The following is a 12,512-nucleotide window of genomic DNA, read 5'->3' as shown; positions in this document are numbered from 1 at the left end:
ACATTTTTCATGACTTTTTCTACATCTATTTTGGTCAGACTTGCTTCTCAGTGGGAAATTAGTAGACACACCAATCTTAAATAAATAGGTGGTTGGACTTGCTGATTCTTTCACTTGACAGCAGTGTAGAAGCAGCAAGTGCTTTATTACTTTAATTATAATATAATAAAATATAACAAATATAAATTATTCTTATTTAGCAAGTGTTACATTTCCAGTTTAGATCCACAGTCCTCTCCCTGGTTCTGACTTGCAGCTAGCCACAGCTCCTTTTATCAACACTGGGGCCCGATGGGAAACCACAGATCCATCCTGGTGCTCAGGACTACCGTGGTCCGTTTCTGTGCTCTGCAGGCGAAGGGCTGTAAATGTACCTTTAGACGTCTTCAGGCCACAGTGGGCTCCTCAGTGGTTGTGGGCAGCGAAGGGGGAGCCGGAGAACAGTAATAAAAGGATTATCAAGTGTTTGTTTTTATCCAGTTGCCTAATTGTTGTAATGAGGAAAAAAACAAAACTGGGGGTAGATACTTCTGTGGCCAGAGCCTGCCACGACCATAGGCTGTGCAACTGTTCACTCTGCCAACTCCTCCAAGAGGGACTCGGGCACATCCTGTGGTCTGAATTGCTGTCATCTCGACTCCGTTCTCGAAGCCCATCTGCATTTGAGGAGATGGTACTCTCAAGTGACGATTAGTATAATAAGGGCCAGCAAGATCGCTCAGTGAATGAAGCTTCTTGCCGCCAAGTCTGACAACCTGAGTTCAGTCTCTGGGATTCACACAGTGGAAGGCAAGAACCAACTTCCAGAAGCTGTCTCTTGAACTCTTCATGAGAGTGCGATGGCTAAAGAAACTGCATTTTGTGTTGGTCATCCATCTAATAGCGGTTTATCTCTGATTCAAGTTCCTAAAAGATGAGTTTCCTATAACTTTGATTTCTTGACAATCACCCAGAATATACAGCCATGACCATCTACTTGTTAGGACATGACTAACTACTGATTTTGGCTTTTGTAACCTCTTTATGCAGACACTCAAAGTCTTCTTGTGAAATGTACAAGTGGAGACTGTGGGTAGATGGGCTATAATAAAGTGAAACTTTCTTTTTTTTTTTTTTGGTTTTTTCGAGACAGGGTTTCTCTGTGGTTTTGGAGCCTGTCCTGGAACTAGCTCTTGTAGACCAGGCTGGTCTCGAACTCACAGAGATCCGCCTGCCTCTGCCTCCCGAGTGCTGGGATTAAAGGCATGCGACACCACCGCCTGGCCAGTGAAACTTTTATAAAAAAAAAAAAGTCTTCTTGTGGTTTTTTCCTTTAAAAACCCTTCCCTCATTTCTCTTCTCAAGGCACATCTTGGCTTAGAGACTGTACCCCTGCTGGCAGTTTAAATAAACTAATATGTAAGAGTTAGCCAATAAGAAGATGCAGTGATACACTTAATACAATTTCTGTGTGATTATTTTGGGTCTAAATGGCTGGGAACCAACAAGCGCTCTCTCCTTCTACAATAACATCTTTATAACTTGCAAGTACTCATCTTCATAACTTGTACTTTTTTGTTGAAATTTGTTTGGTGAGGCTGTCCTTTTAAACTCGCAAAACCTCTCAGCTGTCAAACTGCATCAGAGATCTTTGAGAAGGATAAAATTTTGCTTGAGTTATTGATTAAAAAATGACAGAGAACTTACTTGGTTGGCACCTAGAGCTACTCCTCATGGTCCTCCATGGTTGCTGAGGATTTTATTTTTCTTTTCCTGTTTAGCGCAGGGCCTGCCAGGCTCCAGAAGATCCTGTGGGTTGAGAGATCTGTAGGAAGACAAGCCTACCTTCACCTGAGGAGCTAGGCTGTCGATTCCAGTGATTCTGTCCATGTCTGGAGACCTTCAGTTTAGATGAAAGGCAGTTTTTTCAGTGGTCAGTGCTTGGCAGTTGAAGCAAACTGCGGATGGATGTTGTTTTGTGCCCATTTTTCTTCTGTCTTCTTTGGAGGAAGTAGAGTGCTGCTGCTAGGAGCCAACTTGTCTCTTTTTATTATAAAAATGTTTTTAATAATTAAGCATTTAAATGCCCTATTCCCCAGATCTCTGAATAGATGAAGGCTGTTTGCCGGGTATAGATAAGTTATAACTATAGCATAGAATCTGCCTGGAGAGCTGAGACTGAGCTTGACCGTACTGGCTCTCAACTTAACAGGTAAAGCAGGGTTGGATTAAACATATAGTATTTTATGTAAGAGACTTAAAAGTACATACCAATTTAAAACATGAGACCCATAGCCATGAAGGCTGTTGTTGGGGGCTGGAAGGGGAGAACTCACCACTGAAGCCGCTGGTGTGTGGAGAGGTCAGTGTTGAGGCAGATAGAACGCAGAGCTGTTGTAAAGAAACCTGGTTCCCCAGCCCAGGGTTCCACGAGTCCTCATCTGGCCCATCTGTGGGCAAGAGGGAACATGGAGAGCCTAGCCGAGTCACCAAGTACCAATGTTACAGTTTAAATAAAAACTCTGCGCTCTACCCGAGTGGCAGCAGTGGGCAGTAGGCAGCGGGTCCCAAGACCATGGCAGGCTACAAAGGCAGCTGGGTCCCAGGAATGGAGTCCCCGAGTGGCCCGCAGGCCATGAGGGCCAGCAGGTCATAGGCATGAGCCACATGGTAGGTAAGAGACTGAGACAGATAGACACGCCATGTAGAATGAGGTTGGATATTTATTTAGTGGGTTATGGAAGAGAGAGAGAGAAAAACTGAGGGGGGGAGAGGAGCCACAGCAACAGTTACCTTTTTCGGGGGAGAAAAAGGAAGAGGCTTGAGCTGCAAGCAGGAAGGAAGGAAGATTTGCAGTGGATGGGGGTGGGGGTGGGGGTGAGGAATGAGGGTGGAGGGGAGTAGGGGAACTTGTCTCTTAAAGGGACAGGACAGAACAGGTGCCCTACTGTTTAGAGAACAGACACAGCTCGTGTTAGCAGTGTCCACGCTCCTGGTATCCTGGGGAAAGCATGATATAAATGAGACCAGGAAGAGGAAAAAGAGCAGAAAAATACATTCAAGTGGGAAAGAGACAAACTAGAGAGCAAGAGGCGGGAGAAGAGAAGCCAAGAAGAGGAGTGTGGGGAGATACAGAAAGGTAAGGGCTGGAACCACAGAGGAAGATGGACAGACAACATCCTGGACACAGGAAAGGCCAGAAAGAAAAATGTAACAGGAGATGGCGGCGGGAGAGATAGGGAAGAGAAACTCAAAATGAAAACATTTTGAATAATGGAGCTGGAGAAACAGCTTTCAGTTGGAGAGGCGTTTGCTGCATAAGCACGAGGCCCTGGTGTCAACACCGGGGACCTGCATCTAAAGGAGAAGCAGAGGGTGGTAGTGTGCTTGGATCCCAGTAAGAGAGGGTGATCTCCAGGGGGCTCCTAGGCCAGTCAGTCTAACCTAATTGGCCAGCTTCAGGTCAGTGAGAGAGACTGTCTCAAAAAGTGAAACTGGGGGCTGGAGTGATGGTTCAAAGGTTGACAGTGCACGCTGCTCTTGCAGAGGGCCTGAGTTCAGTTCCCAGCACTTATATGGGGGCTTAGAGTTGCTTGTTCCAGGGGATCCAGTGCACTTTCTGGCCTCTGTGGGCTCCTGCATCCACGTGGTACATATAAATTCATAAAGGCTCACACTGACATATAAATAAAAAATAAGCAATATTAAAAATCTAGAAAGTAGCTAAGGAATTACACTTGAGGCCGACATTTTACCTCCATGCATGTATGTGCCCTCCGAGAGGGAGGGAGGAGGGGGAGAGAGAGAGAGAGAGAGAGAGAGAGAGAGAGAGAGAGAGAGAGAGAGAGAACTTTGAATAAAGATCAGTTCGACCCAGTGTATGCGGCAGCGTTTTTGTAAGGCAGTGAAGTGAAAATAAGAGAGGCCCCTTTCCTTCCCAGGAGGAGAGTACAGCTGCCAGGGCAGACAGAAATGGGAGATAATTTTCTGGAGGGTCAGGTGACCTCTCTACCTGTGCTTACCATAAACTGGTTGAAGAGTTCACATCCCACGCAGCTCCTGACTTTATCACAATGAGGGTGAGCTCTAGCCCTGGAGAGGTCTGGGCACACTTGTGACAGACATCTGGTCATAGCCAGTTGAAGTCTGGAGAGTGAGGCTGTGAGATTGGGGTTCAGACTACATGAGGGATGTTGGAGGGTTCGGTGTTAGAAAAGGGTAGAAAAGAGAAACCTGCTTAGGATAGGAAGGGGTCCTCTGGAGAAGTGTCTCCCTAAGGCCAGGTCCAGGGTTAGCCGAGTTCCAAGGGAACAGACAGGCACTGTAGGTCTCTGGGATGCAAAATTATAAAGCCTGGGTTTTCTTTTTTGTTTATTTACTTAATTTATTTATTCAATGTGTGTGTGTGTGTGTGTGTGTGTGTGTGTGTGTGTGTGTGTGTGTGTGTATGAAACCACCCAGGTCAGAGGAGAACATTGGACCCCCTGGAACTGAGTTACAGGCTGTTGTGAACTGCAACTTATTTGCTAGAAACTGAGTCTGGGTCCTCTTGTAGTAGCAGTAAGTCTCATACCTGCAAAGTCATGTCTCCTGCCCTGGAAGCCTGGGTTTTCTCTATTTCCTGTTTAGGCTTTTCCCTCAGGACATGCCCTGAATCTACAAACAAGATCTACAAACGCCAGGGCCTCATGCCAGGCATGGTGGCAACATCTTTAATCCCAGCTTTTGGGAAGCAGAGGCAGGTGGATCTTTGTGAGTTTGAGTCTAGCTTGGTCTACATGGTGAGTTCCAGGACAGCAAGAGCTACATACTGAGACTCTGTCTTAACAAAACAAAACAGAACAAAACAAAAGTTAATGATTGATCAGCAATGTAGATACATCCTTAATCCTTCAGCTGCAGCAAGATTTGGAGATCCACATGTAAACTCCTTGCAACTCTTGCCTGTGAAGATTAATCATCTGTCTCCACAAAAAAGAAAAGGACAGTGCCAGGGAGGTTGGCCTCTGCTGCGCCTGCCTCCACAGAGGTCTGAGGTGAGACAGTTTGTGGTTCCAGCACCTCCAACCTCTGACTTGCCCTTATGGAGACGGCACAAACTATTCTGCCAGGGCTTCTATTTCTTTACTGGGAAGTGGCTCTAACAACAAACCCAAACATGAAATCTGTCCAGAAAAGCAAGCAAAGTGAGAAATAACCCAGATTTTTTTTTGACATATGTTCTCACACCTTCATTGTACTTATTATCAAGTGTTTTTTATTTCTGAGGCAAGGGTTGTAGCCCTGGCTGGCCTGGACCTCTCTTTGTAGACCAGGCTAGCCAAGAACTCGTAGAAATATGCTTGCGTTTGCCTCCTGAGTGCTGGGATTAAAGGTGAGAACCACCACGATTGGACTTGTTTATTTTTGAGCTAGGGTTTCACTGTGTAGCTCTGGCTGGCCTGGAACTGGCTATGTAGACAAAGTTGGCCTCAAGTGCACAGAGATTCACCTGCACCTGCCTCTAGTTGGGACTAAAGGTGCACGCCATCACTACATCTGACTGAGTGTTTATTACTAGTTGTTACCTGTTGGTTTGTGGATAGACGCATCATTGAGCAGAAGACATTTCTAGCCTCTCCGAGAGTTGGTATTTCAGTTGTGGTAGGGAGGTGGGGCGCGGAGTGGGGGGGGAGGTGTTGTAATTTTAAGTAGACTTGGGAGTAAGGCACTAGCAATGTGGGTGTGGCTGCCTGCTGCCTTTCTCAGATGCTGAGAGAACACAGACCATCTGGTTGGGTTCTTCGCCTGTCTGTAGTTGAGATTAGTTTCCGGTAATCCTAATTTAAATAGGTTCCCTTTACTCTAGACTGGTAGGTAAGTGTGTGAGCCCCAGGAATAGGTGAGGAACCTAAGATCTTGGGAAGAAACATCCGTACATTAGAGTAACACTAGCAATGTATTTCTGACCTCGGCAGTAAGGTGCACGGCCGTTTTAGCTAATTATATCAATTGCTAATACACAACTGGACTCCTGTAGACCGTAAATTCTGTGACAATACGGGTCGTGGAGATCTGGCCGAACCACTCAGCCTTGACCTGCACACAGGCGCCTGGAGCGTGGAGAGCTCGGTGCCTGGGGCAGGGACTTCAGGCGTCCTCTGGGCGGGGAGAAGGGCGGGTCCTGAGCTGGGCCACACCCACTTCAGGGTCTGGCGCGGGCGGGCTGAGCACTGCTTAAAGAGCGGTGCGGAGGCGCGCTCACCACACTGTCGCGCGCACAGGGCAGCACACGTGTCTACCGGTGTGGTTTCTGAGTTTCACCCTGTCGCTCAGAATCGAGAGATTGTGGGTGGCCCCAGACCCCTTTTGGTGTACGCTCACCCTGGCTTGCGTGAGCGTGATCCACGCAGTTCACTGCGCTCACGGAGCCAACTTGGTCAAGCAACTGTCCCGGGAGCGGCGCGCGGGGGGCACCGGGCACTGCGCATGCGGAGCTCCAAATTCAAACAGCTGTGTCAGGGCTGCTGGACTGGTGGACCGCTGTAACTTAGGGGACGCTTTCACCAGGAGGTGGCCACTGAAGAGCCATGGTGGACCGGGGTCCCCTGCTCACCTCGGCCATCATTTTCTACCTGGCTATCGGGGCTGCGATCTTCGAAGTGCTGGAGGAGCCGCACTGGAAGGAGGCCAAGAAAAACTACTATACACAGAAACTGCATCTACTGAAAGAGTTTCCGTGCCTGAGCCAGGAAGGCCTGGACAAGATCCTACAGGTGAGCCGTCGGTCGCCTGAATCCCCCACATGCACCTGAAACATTTGGGGCTACAGCGGCGTTTTAGTGGAGATTCCCCCTCCTACGACTTCAGATGACACCCTCCCAGCCCCAACGAGAGGTCCCGGGTGGTGAGAAAATTCCCCATTAGGTGTCTGGTTGAAAAGATCTGTGTCTCTAGGCTAGAGACAAGGGGATTCCCCACGCGCGTAGACTTGGTCAGAACCTAGTACGTTCCGAGAAATTTTGGGGTTGAGTCCAGAGTGAACTGGGCCCTGTGGTGGCTCAGTGTGGGTGTGCGGGTGCCTCCCTCTCCGGAGGGAGGCTGTGGGGCGGATAAAGGCGTTTATCTTTCCTTGGAGACGCTCCCGGAGTCCGGGAGCACGGCCGGGTGCCACCCCTCGCGTCTCCACCTCCTGCTTCAGGGCCGTTGCCGCGCCCGCTCGACCTTTCTTAAGAAGCCCCCAGAGCCGTCGTGGGCAAAGACTTAAACCCGCGGGTCGTTGCTCTAAGAGTTGGGCAGGGGGCTCTGACGTTTCCTGAGTGCCCCGGAGGAAGGTCTGTGGCTGGAATGCTGCGGACGCTCCCAGTCTTCCGGGAAGTCTTCTCAAGTTAAGACGTCCCACGAAGACGCGGAGTTAAACGTTGTCAAAGTAGCAGGTTGCACAAACTAACACAAACCCAGGGAGTCCCTTTTCTGGGAGGGAGAAGAGTGCGGGTGAGAGGAAGTTTCTTCAGTGTTGGTTTGTGGAGTCTTTTATCTGAAAATGCACACACCCAGGAAGGACGGCATTGACCTTACGGTGGAAAACTTGGCTGACCATCTCAACCAGAACCTTGAGCCAAGTTGGGGTCAGAGGTCTCTCAGTACCTGTTTCTTGAGGGCTCAGCCCTACCATCCATTCCTGTGTGGATGGCCCCCTATCAGTAATGGTAGGATTAGATTGGAGCAGGGATAGATTGTCTAAGCTATTGTAGATCTGATCAGACATCACCTCCCTAATTATTTCCACCTGCCCTGTCTCTCACTTTCTGGGCTCAGTTTCCTGTTTTGTCAAATGAGAACAAACACAGCTTCATCAATGTCCTACCCTGGACTGTTGAAAACTTTGAGAAAACCTGAACACATCTTACTGGTATTAACCTCCTTTTTTGCCTCCAGTTTGCAGATGGACATTCACAGAGATAGACATGTAGGCTGGTTTACACTACCAGGTGGGGTGTTGCGTTTGAATAAAGTCATCTGTCCCACTTACAGTTTCTGGGGGTGAGTTTTAAAAGACGTTTGGTCTTCCAAGGGGTTCTGGAAAGACCCAAGTACCCCCTGCTGGGGGCCTGCTGTGTCTGGGAGTGCTGAAGGAAGAGGGTGGTCAGTTTATGGTTTCCCTGGAGGAAACAATATCTCTGGGGGAGACTTTTTGTGTAGTTTGCCCTTAGGGCTTTGTTAAGAGGGGGGGAGGGGCAGGGGAGGATTAAGGGGCTTGAGCTGCCTTTAAAGTGCCCCCCCCTCCCTGTTGCTCCCTTGCCGTGGCGGGGGAAGGAAGGAAAGAATTCAAGGCTAAATGTGGGAAAATAAACTTCAAAACACAAGGAGAAGGGAGGGGGGTAGGGGTTGCGCAGCCGGGTACGTCTGGTGGTGGTAGCTTCACAAGCCGGGCAGCTTCCGTAGGGTGTTTGATAAAACAAAATGCCCTTTATTTTGAGGTCTGTCAGCGGTACCTCCACCCCCAAAGTGGACAGGTAACTTTCAGAAGAAAGGATTTGAGCATCATCAGGCCAGTGTGATTTGGAACAGATTCTAGATGCTTGCTTGAATGAATGAAGACAGCCCTGTCACCAGCCCCCAAAAAGCCTTGTCAACTCCAACTGGGCAAGTCCCTCCTTTGAAAGGAAAAACCCAAGATATGAAGGATCAGTGAAAGCATTTGCCAGCCTCTCTCGGCTTTCTGATCTGTGAGTTGGGGTGCTGCCCTCAGGCCTCAGGAAATTGGTTTAAGGAAAAAACGAAAACTCGAAAATCTTCCTTCCCATCTGGCTGCCTACGGCTGCCTGGGTATTTTCCACCTGAAGTACTGGGTTTTAGCTGGTCTGAGTTGCCCTGGTCATTACAAAGCCCCTTAGTTGACAATTCCTGGGGTGGGAGCAGGAGGTAGCTATGCTTGGGTGGGGGTTTACCGGGGTCAGACCTTCTCTTCCCTGCTCCTGCTGAGGGTGAGCTGTGCCTTCCAAGTGCCCTGCACCCACCACCAGCCCTGGACCCCATTGCTGCTCTCCTTGCCTTCCTACTTTCTGAACTCTCACTCAAGTGATAATGGCACCTCATTATTATTGTTATTTTTTAAGGCAGAGTCTAAGAAGCTCGCAGGGGCCTAGAACTTACTCCGCAGCTGAGGAGGACCTAGAATTCAATCCCCCTGCCTTCACCTCTTGAACTTACTATACCACTTGCTGTGCTGCAGGTGCGGGGGTGGGGGTAGAGCTCGTGGCAGTTGTACCCTATGCAAGCACTCTACCCACTGAGACGGATCTCCAGCTCTGGTTTTAGGTTTTTTTTAATAGATCATATTTATTTATTGGCTTCTTGATTGATTGGTTGAGTAGGATCTTACTAGGTAGCTCTGGCTGTCCTGTTCATTATGTAAAGCAGGCTGGCATCAAAATTGGTTCATTTATATGGTCTTATTTATTTATTTTTTATTTATTTTTTTATTTGAGACAGGGTTTCTCTGTGTAGCTTTGGAACTTGCTTTGTAGACCAGGCTGGCCTCAAACTCACAGAGATCCGCCTGCCTCTGCCTCCCAAGTGCTGGGATTAAAGGTGTGAGCCAACACCGTCCAGCTAGTTTTTTGAGATATAGGGTCCTGGTTTGTTAGTCCAGGTTGCCCTTGGATCATCCTGCCTGACCCCCCTGGATACTGAGATTATAAGCATGGACCTCCGTGTTTTTTTTTTTCTAGCTGTTGTTAAGTGTAATCTTTTCCTTTTTTTTTTTTTAAACCCAGCAAGGGGAATTAGCATTGATAGTACATCTACTGTATTGGAGACTGGACACTGGTTAAAATCGTCCTCATTCTATGGAAAGGCACAAGCTGGTATTGCCTCCTGGCTAAGCCGTTTCCTTATCAAACCAGTTAACTTACTTTAGCCTCAATTTCCTCACCTTCAAAATGAGCAGTTTGGTGAGGCTCCAGGAAAGAAGGGAGGACTGGAAGCAAGCAGGCTCTTGCCGCTAACATTTATTGAGTTTTATGGAGCGCTCCCTGAGTAGGGCATCCTGCCAAGTTCTTTACCTGCTTGCTTCAGGTGCTTATAGTGACCTCATGCATTGAGATAAGGCAACCGACACTCAGTGTGGAAGTTAAAGTGGTCACAAGGACAGAACTTTGGGATCATCCCCAGGTAGTACCCACCTTTGCCAGCCCACCTCAGGGGTGTTGCTTTAAGTGAGCTGAGTTAATTGGTTCAGCTTGACTTTGGACAGATGGGAAATTCTATTTTGTGTTTCCTCTGGAACAGGCATTGGCACACAGGCTTCTCCGGTGTGGCTGCCTAGCTGACCTGGCACTTGTGCTTCGGTTTGCCCTTCTCTTGGCACGGCTTTATTAGGAAGCCCCTCTTCCCTTTCCCTCCCGCAAAGTAGAAAACTGGGTTAAATAGGCAGGCTGACAATCCATTTCGGTCTTTAGGGAGAAGGTTAACTAAGCCATCAGGCATCCCTGCAGAGGGGTTCTCAAAGGTGACTTAATATGGAATCTAGTCAGGGATCATAGGAGGGAAGCTCAAGCCAGAGTGGGACCTGGACTGGGGGGAGAGAGAGCTCTAACTCTGTGTGTGTGTGTCCCCATCCACCCGTCCGTGTCCGTGCGTGTCCCTCTCCTAGCAAGGAAGGGTCACCAGGCTTCTTGCTGGCAATCTCATGTCTCCTGGGACTGGGATAGAGTGGCAGTTGGTCTTGTTTTCTGCTCTGGTATTCTAGACTGAGCCTGGGTTTCCTTGGACAGCTGATATGACTGACCCATTGTGAAAAAGTTGTAGATCTTTCCCACCCAAATTTCAAAATTTGCTTTTTGGTTTTTGTTTGTTATGGACTAGAAGGCCACCTGCATGCTGGGCACGTTCTCCCCAACCCCTCCAAGCTTATCATATTCGAGGGGTTTCCATGTACACCCCCTTTTCATTTCTAAACCCTGAATTCTCCACACATATTCAACAGAAGTAACATATCCTAGTCTTGGAATTCTGACACCATTATTAACACCTGCCCTCCCCAAATTATAAAAAACAAAACTGTGGACTCTGTCATAATGACTTCTGACCAAAATGTTTAAAATGAGGCGTATTGTGGGGCTTGAAGAAAAAGTTCTCTGGGCTCAGTTTAGGGGAACAGAATACAGGTGGACACTGAGGCTTATGACTCAAAGGTCTTCACCCACCTTTGCTAGAGAACACACTAAGTCTTTTGAGTCTTGGTTTTGGAGGTCTCCACCTCTCTAGCTCTGCTTGAATTCTCACAGCCTGGGGCTGCAGAGGTGGAAAGTGGGTTCATTTCTCCCTCCCTCCCTCCCTCCCTCCCTCCCTCCCTCCCTGTATTTATTTACTGGTTTTCTGAGACTGGATTTCTCTGTGTAGGCCTTGCTGTCCTGGAACTCACTCTGTAGGTCAGCTTGGTCTCCCAGAGATTCGACTATTGGCGTTAAAGGTGTGAGCCACCAATGCTCGGCAGCCAATCCTTTCTGATGGCTTGCTTTCTCAAGTTGCATTTAAGTTAAAGACTGAAAACAAAACAAAAAACCAAAATCACTACCTCAGATACCTAAGTCTGCCTTAGTTAACGGTACAGGTTAGAGTTTTACCAGTTAAAGTAAGTTTTTATTAGCTGCCTTGAGAGTTTTAATGGAGCCTTTGGGATGCTCAGATGACACTGTCATGGAGAACCGTCCCGGGGTATACATTTATTTGCACGTGTTGAAAGGTTGAACGTGGGGTAGCAGAAGCTTCCAGGAGGAGCCTAGAGGAGGTGATGATTGTCACTTCTAAGTATTTTCCTGGGACTTTGCCCTATTTATAGACTGGTGTTTAAAAGAAACACGATCCCCTGGTTTTGGATGCTGCGCTTGGCTAACCCTGACCTGGGGCCAAAGGCTTTCATATTGAATTTGACTATTTGCTGTTAAATTGAGCTCAGCCTCTGAACTCTGTGTGAGGTTGTGCTTGGAGAGGGGTACGTGGGAGGGAAGAGAAACGTGGGAGTTTTGGGGAGCAGAAGAGCCAGGCTTCTGAGAAAGAACCCATGGAGAAGTGAGGTGGGTGCCCCGCCAGGAAGCATGGGAACAGCTGTCTCTTTCCATTGTTTGCGGAGTCCAGTCCCCAGTTTCTCTGACTTGTCTGTGTCCATCCCTCCCTGGCCCTGCTCCTAGAATAAGGTGGAGAAGGTAGGTAGACTGAGTCTAAGCTGCCCTGATAATCAGAGATCTTTCTCTGCGTCATCCTAGGCAGCTGCTGCTTCACATGTTAGAGCATAGCCTATAGTACCTTCTTGCTCAGAGCTGGCCTCAGTCACAGATGTCATTGCCCAACCAGGGTGTTTGGGATCAGAAGCCATTTGGATTTTCACAGATTTGGAGTGTCTGCAGCTACATGACCAGCTCGAGGACAGGGTCCACTTTTGTTTCTTGTGCAAGCTGTACACGTGCTCCACACAGGCTGTACATGTGCTCCACACAGGCTGTACATGTGCTCCACACAGGCTGTACATGTGCTCCACACAAGCTGTACAC

The 12,512-nt window shown here is 48.4% G+C and overlaps 1 protein-coding gene across 1 annotated transcript in view; it reads left to right on the top strand.

Annotated features, from left to right (window-relative positions):
* Positions 1-6,215: 6,215 nt before the first annotated feature.
* Kcnk5 (potassium two pore domain channel subfamily K member 5) overlaps positions 6,216-12,512 on the top strand; it is a 42,174-nt gene continuing 35,877 nt past the window's right edge. The window contains exon 1 of the mRNA XM_005367607.2: positions 6,216-6,734. Within this exon, the coding sequence (XP_005367664.1) occupies positions 6,549-6,734 (186 nt within the window). The 5' untranslated portion in view covers positions 6,216-6,548. The remainder of the gene's footprint in view (positions 6,735-12,512) is intronic.

This window comes from Microtus ochrogaster, unplaced genomic scaffold (genome assembly GCF_000317375.1).
Source record: "Microtus ochrogaster isolate Prairie Vole_2 unplaced genomic scaffold, MicOch1.0 UNK21, whole genome shotgun sequence".
In the NCBI taxonomy this organism is placed as follows: domain Eukaryota; kingdom Metazoa; phylum Chordata; class Mammalia; order Rodentia; family Cricetidae; genus Microtus; species Microtus ochrogaster.
This window is presented reverse-complemented; position numbering and strand designations above follow the sequence as displayed.